Source organism: Dermacentor silvarum, chromosome 7, assembly GCF_013339745.2.
Source record: "Dermacentor silvarum isolate Dsil-2018 chromosome 7, BIME_Dsil_1.4, whole genome shotgun sequence".
NCBI classification, from domain to species: domain Eukaryota; kingdom Metazoa; phylum Arthropoda; class Arachnida; order Ixodida; family Ixodidae; genus Dermacentor; species Dermacentor silvarum.
The window spans coordinates 25,206,898-25,219,691 of NC_051160.1; the positions used below are offsets into that span (position 1 = coordinate 25,206,898).

At 45.1% G+C, this 12,794-nt stretch overlaps 1 protein-coding gene across 1 annotated transcript in view; it reads left to right on the forward strand.

Moving 5' to 3' along the window:
* Positions 1-12,441, forward strand: part of LOC125939721 (uncharacterized PE-PGRS family protein PE_PGRS46-like) — a 129,569-nt gene extending 117,128 nt beyond the window's left edge. The window contains exons 38-40 of the mRNA XM_049670966.1: positions 4,352-4,429; positions 7,072-7,128; positions 11,827-12,441. Coding sequence (XP_049526923.1) covers positions 4,352-4,429; positions 7,072-7,128; positions 11,827-12,098 — 407 coding nt within the window. The 3' untranslated portion in view covers positions 12,099-12,441. The remainder of the gene's footprint in view (positions 1-4,351; positions 4,430-7,071; positions 7,129-11,826) is intronic.
* The last annotated feature ends 353 nt before the right edge of the window (positions 12,442-12,794 follow it).

Below are 12,794 nucleotides of genomic sequence, written 5' to 3' on the forward strand. Positions count from 1 at the left end.
CAAGTTAGTCCGATGGTCGGTTTTAAACCCTGTTCCTTCAGCATAGCAGCCCGATGCTCTAACCATTCGACCATGATAGATAGATAGATAAACTTTACTTTTCTTATAATCAAAGTTTTGTCTTGCCCCGAAGGGACGGGGGTAATTGTCGGGGCCCCTAGTCCAGGGCTCCGCTGGCTCTTGCCATCTTCTCTGCTCTCTGGATCAGCTTGAGCTGGTCGTCGAGGGCCGAGCTGGACAGCAGTGCCTCCCATTGCTCCCTCGTTGTGTTCGTGTCGTGGTGTTCTACGTTGTGCAGCGCGCACTCCCATGTATTGTGGTAAAGTTGCACGAAAGGGAAGGAAAAGTACAAAGGAAAGGGAAGGACAAATAGCATGAAAGGGAAGCAAAAGTAGTAGAAAAGGGACGGAAAAGTAGTAGGTCAGGTACACATACGACAGGCTTGGCTTACTCCTATTTTCTCGACAGGGGAAAGGCTGGTGATTTTTTTTTTTTTTCTTGCAAGAGGGATAGCATAATCGCCCTTATTATGGCCTGAACCAGAAACATCAATATTCCACTGGCGAAAGCTTAAAAACTGACAAAATGGTGTCAGCAAGAGTTTCTCAAGGCGGTAACCAAAAGTAAAGTACTATTTTGCAAACATTACGGCAAATTTTGAAACATCACATGCAACCAAAATGTGCTGCGCATTTCACAAAGACTGTACTTGAGTTTCATATGAAACAAGAAACAAATAGAAAACTTGTTGTACGCTTTATTATTATTTCTGAGGAGCGCTATAATTTTCGATGTATTATTTCGTTCTAGACAGCATATTACTGTTGATTTTTTTTTCATGAACTTGCTTTTTTGTTTTTTCAGGCCAAAATAAAGGACGCCATATAAGCATTCGCACATCAGGATAGCGTGGTCCACAATACGCGATGTAGAAGTTATTAAAGAGCACTATCCACGATAATAAAATTTATTGAAAACAACATTTGCCACTTGATTTTTCAACCTTGTTTTACTGGTAGGCAATGATAATAGTAACTATAATGATTTGCCACATAGTAGGTGTTACAGCTATGATTCGTACAGGTGAAAAAACATGCATTATGGTAAGGAAAAAAGTTACACATTTTGTTTCGAATCCTCTTGAAAAACCGCTAGTAGTTTGGCTGTTCGTGAGGAATAAAAACCTAAAACGCCGGCAGTTACCACGCCCTGTGGGATTCGACGTTATGCGAAACAGTGTGCGGGGGGGGGGGGGGGGGGGGGCTACCAAATTGACGAAACGACCATGAGAACCCCAAGACGTAGGTGGCTGTTTCATGACCTACATGACACGCATGTCATGACATTCATGTCGTGAGTTCTCGGAGTCACTTTAGCTATACCTTAAGCCTTAAGGAGAAAGCCTTAGTCATGCTCATGACTGTGACTTCAATCCTCAACGTTTAGCCTTTTCCCTCACTTTGTACCACGTCCGAACCCTCCGTTGGTTCCCCAAGAAATGCTTAGCATTTAAAAATGGCATCATCATCATCATCTGCCTATATTTCCGTCCACTGGAGGACGAGGGCCTCTCCCTGCGATCTCCAATTACCCCTGTCTTGCGCTAGCGTATTGCGCTAGCGTAAAAATGGCATAACCTGTTTTAATTGTTGTTCCACTTTTACTGAAGTAGTTATTGAAACACATCAAATGGTGCATTTGCCTATCGCCTGTTTATTAATTGCAAAGCATTCCTTGGCGAAAATTTGCCGCTTTGACAGTATTAATCTATCTATCTAGCCGCCTACGTTTTGGTGCTGTCATGGTCGTTTCGTTAACTTGGTATATACTAAAATTGGCATAGTATGACAAGAGTGTATGACGAACATAAATGATAGGTCCTGATATGAATGGCATGGCATGGGTGTCTTGTAGGTCATGAAAAAGCCGCCTAAAGTGACAATGGCCCAGCGAAAAAAACGACTAACACTCAAAAACCACTGAAATGGGTTCGGACGTGGGTGTTAAGTGATAGTCATGAGCATGACTTGGGAAATTTGAGAATGACTTCGCGAAAAAAAGATTAACACTAAAAAAATCACTGGAATGGGTTCGGACGTGGGTACTAAGTGAAGGAAACACTAAAGGTTGGTGGTAGAAGTCATGGTCATGAGCATGACTCAGTAAAAATCACAATGACTCAGCGAAAAAAGTGAAATTGGTTCTGACGCAGGCACTTGTTGCAGGAAACACTAAAGGATGATGGTAGAAGTCATAGGCATGATCATGATTCAGCAAAAATGACGACTCCGCGAAAAAGAATAACACTAAGAAACCACTCAAATGGGTTCGTGTGTGAGTACTAAGTGAACAAAACACTAAAGAATGGTGGTAGAAATCGCAGTCATGACTATAACTCAATAAAAATGGCAATGACTCAGCGAAAAAAAGATTAACACTCAAAAACCAATGGAATGGGTTCGGACGTGGGACTTACTGAAGGAAAAGGCTAAAGGTTGATGGTCGAAGTCACAGTCACGAGCATGACTAAGGCTTTCGCCTTAAGATCTCTTAGGCATGGCTAAAGGGACTCCTTTGAACTCATGACATGAATGCCATGACATGCGTGTCATGTAGGTCATGAAACAGCCACCTACGTCTTGGTGCTCTCATGATGTCATGGATCAACAGCACTGGGTCAACCACCTTCCTATGGTGCTTTTCTTGGCCTACACGCCCTCCTTCGTCGGGACCTTGGCTGTTCAGCGGCTGAACTCGACTACGGTGCACCCGAGCGACTTCCTGGAAACTTGCTTTTTTTTTCAGCTCCCTTGCCACAGCCGCTGCAGTGCCTCCATTGCCTACGGGGCAGCATTCAGCCACTGAACCCTGTCCCTCCTCGATCTTCTGACCACAACATCATGTGTATCCGGACCTTGCATCCTCGACGCACACTTTTCTCACACGAGACGCTGTAAACGCACCTCTCACACCTTCCGGCGATGGGCCGTACTGTCTCGTCCACAGAACGCCGAAGTGCGCCACCATCCTATAAGAATGGTTGTAAAGAGGTCGTCTCGTTACACCACCTCAAATCAGTCTACCTCAAGACGCCTCCCACGGAGTTCCACGCGAATGTTGTCAGCGTTTCCATCAATCTGCAGGTCACCAAGATAGCCCCATCTCCGCCTCGTCGACGCGTCAACCAGGCAGAGATGAGGATTATAAAATTTATGTAGAATCTCCTAAGGGAGCTATCTCAATGATGGATAAGCATTTCGTAGTAACGACGTGGTGCTGAGTGCTAACACTCAGTACTTACACGCAGTGTTGAGTGCTTACACGCAACACTGCTGCTACTCCTAGCACTGCTCAGCGGCTGCGATTGTCTTGGCGCCATTACGGTAAATGCGACACCGCTGCGGTGACACGAACCGCTGTGGAAAACGACGCAACGTCAACTGATGAGGCAAGCAAACGACTGCATGTGACGGCGCCAGGTGCGTTGATGACGTTCCGATCCCCGAATCCACGGCTGCTCCACAGTTCTGGCTTACTAAAGGTGTGCTTAGAGCGGGCCTGATTGCAGTGGCGTGAGCAGCCACTGAAGAAGCGGGAAAATGATAATAATTATATTAGAATCGCTGCATTATCGAGGCGCTGCTCTCCTTGTCTCCGTACATCTTACTTTATAGTCGCTTTTTCCCAATTCATAAACATCTAAGAACACTCTCAGCAACCTATTTTGCTAACATTGTTTAACTCAGGAAACAAACGGACCACAGAGACAGCATGGAACAAGGACAGGCGCAGTCCCTGTCCTTGTTCCGTGCTGTCTTTCAGCATGGAACAACGACTGCGCCTGTCCTTTTTCCATGCTGTCGCTGTGGGCCGTTTGTTCCCACAGTTAAATAATCTGCGCTAATATGTACAAACTCGCCCAAGTTCTTCTAAACTATTTTGATAGGATTTTGATGTGCCCTATTGCAGTGTTCAATTCTTTGATTTCTGTTTGAAGGGGGCGACAATGCACAATACATTATTGGTGATGCGAATGTTGTTCGCGTCTTGCTGCTGATGCTTTCTGCAACTCACACTATGCGTAACGAATTTATTTTAGTGTACCCTAGTACACTCCAACAAACCACATACCTTATTTATTTTTTTTATTTACAGATACTGTCGGTCCACATCAGGACCAAGACAGGAGTGGTAACAATACATCAACATACAGCAAGCAGTCAACGGAACAATAGAATACAGCGATACAGTGATATACGCCCTATTGTTGAAAATATTCGGACACAAGTCCGAATATTATCCGACAAACGTGTGTCACTTATATGTTTACAGCTGTCTTTCCTTTTTCCAGTTATAGGTTCCCGCCCGGGTTCCATCAGCGGAAACAACACTGGTAGTGGAAGACTTCCGGGCATGTCAGGCTCTACAGGTGAGTGCGGCTGCCACATATCCTTATATATACACCGCCGTTGACGGCATAATCGAATGCGTGGACCTTGCTCTAAATTTTTACCGTGCAATATGGTTCTGTCAACGGCTCGCAGTCATATATTAACTGATCATTGCTTTGGAACAACTGCCTTTACTGGTTGTGTATATCAGTAATCCTAAACCTTAATGATATATCATAATCGCCATGTGTGCGGGAGGCTGAAAAAAAAAACATTTTGGACTTCAGGTTTCACAGTATGCCCGGAACCTGAAAGCCGATTGCAGTATTTTAAAGGCATGCCAGCTCGTTCTAATAGGTGATATCAAGTTTAAAGCAGTCTTCAATCTACACCTCGGCTTACTGCCCAGAATCTTCGCATATTTTTCGCTCGTTGGCAGAAGGGGCTCCAAGGATGCGTCTCCGTTTGGTGCCCCTATGGAGACGTGACGCTGCACATATTCATTTCTCTGGGCTTGAAAGTCGCCACCGATTCTTCACCGGTGCGCCACACTGAGCATTGCCAAATTTCCACCTTGCGTTCTAAAGCAGACATCCTAATAACTCGCGTGTGTCTGAGGAACATGGTAGAAACAAACCTCACATCTAACCGCCTATTTACGACAGAGATTTGCTTCCGACTTCGTGCGCTGCATGTTTTGTTTCGTTCCTCTATGGTGCGCTGACAGATGCAACAAGCACTTTTCACGTGATTCAACCTGTAACGCCTCAAAGCGTCGGTCCCGCCATGGTATAAATAGCGATCAACATTATCATCTAAAACAAGTCATCGTGGCAGCGCGTCTTCTTCTTTTATCACAGAAACAGTTTTTCTCGTGGTATCCCACGTACTTCCGCTTTACGAAAACAACGTCATCACCGACATCGCTCAACAAAGGACAGCACACATAAAATAAATTGATGTACAAATACAGCCATCTTTACTGCCATTATGGAGGCGGCTATCTCCACCTGTGTTCTTTACGGAATTACGCAACGATATTACAAATACCACTTAAATATCCGCACTGCAACAAATATACGTCGTAAACCGCACCTATAATTTAATAAACGAAAAGCATTTCTCATACTTCTCCTGTGTTAAAGCGGATAGGTTTCTTTGCCTTAGTCGGCTCTCACTCACAAAGGCGGGCATCGAGATATTACTAGAAGCAGACATACAGCCCCTCTTCATGCCACCAGAGAAGTCGCAACTATGCATAAATGCCAAGAGGTCAATAACCGTTGATGCAATCCCAAGAAACATACACCCGACCCACAACGAAGGGCGGAGAAAAGCGAGAGCGAAGGCAATCCTTGGCAACATTAATCGTAACGAAACGCAAGTCCTCTTCGTTGACGCGGCCAGACATTGGAATCGAGGCGCATACGCGGTCTCTGTGGTGGACGCCCATGGATCACTCGTCAACGCAGCCATGGTGGTTACCAACTTCACTCACGAAGCAGAAGAAATGGCCATCGCGGTGGCCCTTCGAAGCTGCAAAGAAGCCTCCGTCATTTACTCGGACTCAAGAACAGCCATCAGAACCTTCTCGGCGGCCCTCGTCTCTAGGAAAGCAGCTACGGTGGTCAACAAAATCTTCCAAGAAACGGGAGGAGATAACCTCACGTCCCCACACATCACATGGTTCCCGGCCCACATGGGCAACATTTCCGGACCTCCTGACTGTAATCCGAATGAGCGGGCACACCAACTGGCGCGAGAACTCACATTCCGCGTCTGCGGTCCGCCCCCTCGCTTCAACCCAGCCTGGAGGGATTTAGACAACAAAGACCCGCTTGTATCATACCACGAAATCACTTCAAATCATAGGTTAGCACGAAGAATTTTTCCTCCTCCTCACCAAAACCTCAAGAAAGCACAGGCCGTCACTTACAGACAGTTGCAGACTAGGACATACATCACACCAACAACACTAAGCAGGATCAATCCAGACTTTCCTACTGCATGCCTACACTGCGGCCACGAATACAACAACTTCGAACACATGCTCTGGCTGTGCCCTGCCAACGCGGGCACGGACTTTCCTGACCAGTCCTCCTGGGACTCGGCGCTCAGAAGTACAGAGCTCATCGCTCAGCTCAAGGCTGTCCAGAGGGCCCGGGCCGTCGCCGAAGGACTACGTCTACCGGCCCCGACCTGGGTGGATCCACCGGATAGATTGGCGGGGCCTCCGGCCCCGCTTTAATTCTCTCTCCTCAGGACCTAAATAAAGTTCGTACTCACTCACTTGCCTCTTTTGTTCGTTTAGGTACTTTGCCCTCGCTAAGGGTACTCGATCTCGTGGAGCCAAGGTTCGAATCGCGGGCTGTCCGTCGAGATATTTGTGGCCTCTGAAGAATTAGATGCTATGGTCGGTGGTAGCAATGTGCCCCGTTTGTACGTCACCTGAACTGACGTTTGTGGACCGCGCTTGTCACCGAAATCCACTGCGCGTCTCTTGTCGAGATACGCCGGAATGCACACTTCTTCCATGGGAAATACACATTTCAATGTCACTTGATTGATATCCCATTTGTGACTATTTCACTGATCCTATGTCACTCAGCGGCCCCATATTCTCTGTGGTAACCAATTTTGGCTGAAAATTCAACTATTCCTGTTGTTTTCTTTAATTCAGCTGGAGGCATCGGTATCGCTGGCGGACATGGAAGACTACCGGGTGCTTCAGGCTCTGGTGAGTGTAACTATATTCGAACCATTTTTGCGGCGCTTAAACGAACACAGCTTCATCTTGCTCCTAAATACACGCTCGCGTAAGTGTGGTGGAAATGAAAGCTCGCAAAATCGAATGAATTTCAATGCAACAAAATTGCGAACAAAAAGAACATCATGCCTTTTTGTTACCGTTTGTCCACCTGTGAAGCTTGCTTTTTCTTTCGTTTTCTTATTTTTTACTCAGGTTCAGTCGGCGCTGTTTTCAGCCAACAGAGCCACTTCTGCGTTAAAACAAGCGCTATCGCCACTCTTCCAATTTTTTTTTTAGTTTAGACCCTGCACTTACCCGCTTGTTATTGCTCCAGAATAAAAGTATCACTGCAAACGCTCTAGCATTTTAATGCCAATCGAGTGCTCTGAAACAAGTGAAAGAAGACACTCCAACGTGTGGCATACATGCAGCTAGCAAACGATTCCCGTTTTAATGCGACAGCATTAAGGGCTCCGTGTCACAGAAAGCCTGGCGTCAGCGTTGGTGTCAGTGTCGGTGTCGGCGTAAGCGCCGACGTCCGTGGCGGAGAAAATCATCCCGAACCACCGCGACCACGCAGGCCCTCCGCGTGGCTGCAGAAGCGTTAGTGAACAAAATTGAATTTCGCAATGTAAAATTCGTCAGAAAAATCGTAAAGTACGACTTAAGTGCAACCTACACACATGATAGCGGCGGATTGTAATTTGAATGTACGAGAAAAAATAATTCTGTTGCAAGGCAACTCAAACAGAAACCCCCCCTTTTCAGAATTTCTGCCATACCAACAGCGGCGCGCCCGGGTATGTTACGTTCGAAAACACCGTCCAGATGGCGCTCGCGCGCGCGTCCTCGGCAGTGTAAAACGGTAGCGGCGCGCAGAGGCGAAGGTGGAGAAAAAAGAAAGGTGCAATGGCCGGGAAGCCTGACAAGCATTCAGAGATCTTTGAATGCTATCTCGTTCCACTCTTTAAGGCGAAGCTTACGAGTAAGTGCCATCCAAATCTTTTGGTGCTAGGGTATGTTCGCTCTGCAGGCGGAGCCTTTGGATCCTCGAGTGGCTCACGTGAGTCAGGCTGCCGCTGCTTAGAGTGACCGAATACTAACCACGATCACGCTGCTTTAAATTGAAAGTTCTACTCTGAGATGCATTACAACGCCATTCTTTATGGTACAGCAATGTAAATCTTTTTTTATCGTTTTTCAATATGTATATGCCAGAGTTTTTGCAGATGCAGTGCCTACATCAAACTGATCTGCCCTGTTTGGGATTAGCCCACCGCCGCTCACAGAAATTGAATATGGGCGCTAGTCTTAAGATCACAACTTCAAAGTTCAAGATCTTCATTTGTCGTGCAAATGTGAGCTCATGAACTCAAATAATTTTAACAGTATTATTTTATATGTGAGGAAATTAGAATCTCACAGCACTTCAGGCGAAGAAGAAAAACCGCAGCGGTGGGGCACCTACGCCACGTGTTGTACTTGATTGGCTCCGCTTCATTAGGCTAATCAATATGTGCCAATTTGGTGAATCCGCGACGATGCTGCAAATGAAGCTGCTAATTTTTATTAACATTAATCTCTTCAGATACTAGTCATGATCGACTGTCGATACATTGGTTAAACTTACATAAAATTATGGCAGGTTGCTTGAAGACTCCACTGAAAGCAACTCAAGGTGGTATAGGATGACTGTTTGCGCATTTTGTCTCTTCTTAAAATGGTTGAATGACCCGTTTGAATTACAAGCACAAGGTACTTATTGGCCACAAGCATTTCAAAACAGAAAAAAAATATTTCGAGCATGCTACCGACATGCCCCACGTCAAATGTCACGTAAAATACGCTAGTGCCTTCACCAAAGCGGTACTCTGTAACGATACATACCACTCAGAAGTAAAATGGAAGTAATATAGGTTAGCAGAATGTTCAATATAGCCTAAGCTTAATGTTTGTACTGTATTACTTTCTACCACTGCACAGAAATGGCAATGATAGGTCGCGTCCACATCTGTGGACTCCGTGTCTGACGGGGTTAAGCATGCGCCCTACGTGGCGGTTACAAATTAGTCGGAGACCTGCTTATTGGTGACGCGTGTTTTCTACTTTAAGCGCATACAATATGTTTGGTGTTTTGTCGAGCTTATTTATTATCACATGGGCGCATTTCTTGGGCAACATTTATGCCATACCTGTCATAAGAAGGTTCTAGCTTGATTCGTGGGGCTTATCGAAAGCCACTTCCGTATAGTTCACTAGTAATAAATATATTCGTACATTATTTTCACAACAAAACGAAATTTTCTAAGGAAAAGAAAACAGTGAATCAAGTTGTCGAATAATACGAAATGACTCCGCAATAGTCACGTTCTTACTAACAAAGCTAAAACGGCTTCCGGCACGTTCCAAAGTCCCAAACGTCAGCATATCCTTTTTCGAAGCCTCCTTGTGCCGCCATCTGTTCACAAACAGGGCGTTAAAGCTAGGTATAAAAGTCTATGAATAATATTATTCCAGAGTATAGAGGACTTATTGGTGAGCCGTCATGACTTACAATTGAAGGCAGAGAAGTTCAATAATTTCAGAGAGTATAAGAAGGAGGTTTTATTGAAGAGAAAGAAGAAGCGATGGGTCGGTATAACCTGTCTTTACCTGCTACTCCAGACAGAGGTAAGGGGAGAGAGACAGACAGAGAGTGCATGGTAGGCAGGTGGTTGTGGTATAGCGCTGTGAGATACTATATACCAGATGCCCAATTCGCGGATGTGCACTGCAGACGCACTACCCGCAGATGTGCCCCCACATATCCTCTTCTAGAGACGAGCGTCTAAGCCCGCCTCACATTGAAAGGCCAGCAGAGATAATCTGGCGCGTTTGTAATGGCTAACCCGCCTCCATGAACCCGAAAAATGGCGGGAGTCCAAATGTTTACATGTATGCTTAAGTGTCCTTCGTGCGGCAGCATATTGAGGAAAGAGAAAAAGCGTGTGGTGCATTTTGGCGAAGCAAGTGGGAAGTATGGACATGCAGGATCTTGCAAAAGAACTTCTCCGTATGTCTAGAAAGTTCTGCCGACATCTCGCCATCATCTCGGTGTTTAAAAAGTTGTCGCAGTTTCACCTGAAAGGCGAAGCATCAATTGCGATAGCAAATTTGTAGAGAGCTACACGGAGTAATGATATTAGCTTTATCAGCTGTATAAACTTGGACATGCAGCAGCACCGGCAACACGCAGAACTGTTGTCGACGCCGTCATGACTTGCAAACAATTCATCTTCGAAACGCCGCCGGTTGCTTGCCAACTCCGCCTGGTGCTGCTGTTCTAGATCACTACCAGACAGCTGCAACGATCTAAGTGTATTAGGTTCCCGCCGAAGCACTTTCATGCTTAGCGCGTGGCGCTTGCAGGTGTGCTCGAAAAATAAAGGAAAATTAGGATGCCATATTAGTCTTGTTGGGAACTAATTTAGCGTAAGGCATACTCACCCGTTGCCCGATCCAATGTCGTCTGGTGAATGACAGAGAAACGGCAACCAGTGTAGCTCAACATTCCTCAAAAGGAATTGCTCAAGACGGCTTCGACGGTAGGGGTGCCTTCCGCGCCTAAAAAAGCACCCCTGTACGGGATGCTTTTGTTTTTTACCATAAAGCTTTTTTTTTTCATTTTAGATCACCTGTACCAGATAAAGTAGTTGCAGTCATTGCACTCGAAGCGGTCGACGTTACTCGTACGAGAAATACAAATCCAGAATCGACTAAGAACAAAAAAATAACTAATTATTTTTCTAATTACTTTGCGGCGCATATTGTAATTTGGACAGTGTAGCCGGTAGTTTGCAAGGCATATCCACGTGGAGCGAACACTGGGAAGGGCATCGGTTGTCATGATATGCACAGCCAAACTAGCGGATCAATAGTCTCTTGTTCGAACTGCTTCTTCCGCTTCTTTCAGAAAACGTCATTTTATGCACTGAAGCACAAAACTAACTGTACACTAATGTATATTTCGTTGCCAAATTGAGGAACTGACATGTCGAAGCTGGTGTCATCCTGCAAATTCTGAAAGCTGTTGAGTCATTTTCGAAATACAGTTGGGGCTTACCGAACAAACATCGCAAAGCACTGAATGTTGTCAAAATATTTGTCCTTTTCCATTAGCCCCTAATTCACGTCAAAAAGCGCATATTGTGGGTGTCAACACGCCATAATGTGGGGATGGACCAATCAGCGCCTCACCTGTGCTGCCAGGTGAAGCGCTGGTGAGAAGTTTAAACACTTCTGCCACGATGCGACGTGCCATGCGAGACAACGATAATGTTCAACCCTCTCAGTGATTATGAACAATGACGCATAACAACGCCTCAAGCAAACACGTCTCCCTTTTGGTTCTGTGGGCTACGCAGACAAACAGCAGTGGTGCACGCAAGGTAACGCTTAACATAAACTCACCACTCTCGTATTGAACTAAATGCCGAAGAAATTACACGTTCGCTGCCAACATCACCTCAAATTATCGTCAATCAAAGGCAAACAGCATAAACAGCTTCGCTTACATCGATTCAGTGCGTGGGATCCGCATATTTCGTAGTGCAAGCTTCTCTAACGAAATAATATATCTGTGTTTTACAAACACATCTGCATGGTGATGCGTATTATTAATCTGTCTGCTTCTTTATCTACTTCTAGGAATCCCTGGTTCTCACAACTGCACTCAACGTGAAACATGGAAGTTTGGTGCGAGCAGTTCTTGCGGAGAGCGGAACTGCCGCTTTTTGAAGATATCTTCTAACGGAACTACTAAGGCTTGCACTAGGGACGCCAAAAGCAAATGTTATTGCAAAGCTGTGTACTTGAGAAGAGATAGCGACGGCGCTTGCGTCACACTGGCAGAATGCGGAGATCAAGCAGCCAATGGTCGTAAAACAGGCCCCGGCTACTTGCCTGTAAACGTGCAATAAACGTACTTCAGAGAATGTGCAACGACGTCTTAACTGTTATTTTTGAGGAGATCGGAGTTTATTTGAAGGAGGCAGCAGCACACAATGCGCGTGGGCAAGTCTGACTAGTTTATAATCTTTGGGAATTGTCTGATCGACAGAACAAAGGCGTTCAAGTTTCAAAGACCCATAAAGCCTACAACTGCCGTCGTTTTTGTTATTTAACTTTTTTTTTTACAATCGGAAAATTTGTCGTTCCAAAAAAAAAAAAAAACAAGAAGTTACGTGTCGTACTCAGAGATATATCACCGGAAATTGTCGGTAACTCTACGAGCGTAATATAAAATCTCGAATAAAACTAGTTTCCAGAGAAACATAGCGAAGAAGCTTGTTACGATGATTTTGGCATTTTTTGTACACGCCTATAATGTACACTCACCACTAAAACATCTTTAGACAAAAAAAAAAACAGAAAGACACGAAAGCCATGGAAAGTACAATGCCTATACTAAAAATGAAACATACAAGCAAAACCTCCTAAGCGATTGCACTTAGAAAACGTGGAACTGACATTCAAGTATATTTAGGAAAGTGCGAAATAAGCTGAACAGGGACATCGAGCTTCGTGGTACAATTAGGTGTGTGACAATTTTTTTTTTCGTGAACCTTCTTTTGACACATTTCGGGCTTCCGCGAAATTGATTGGCCATATTCAAT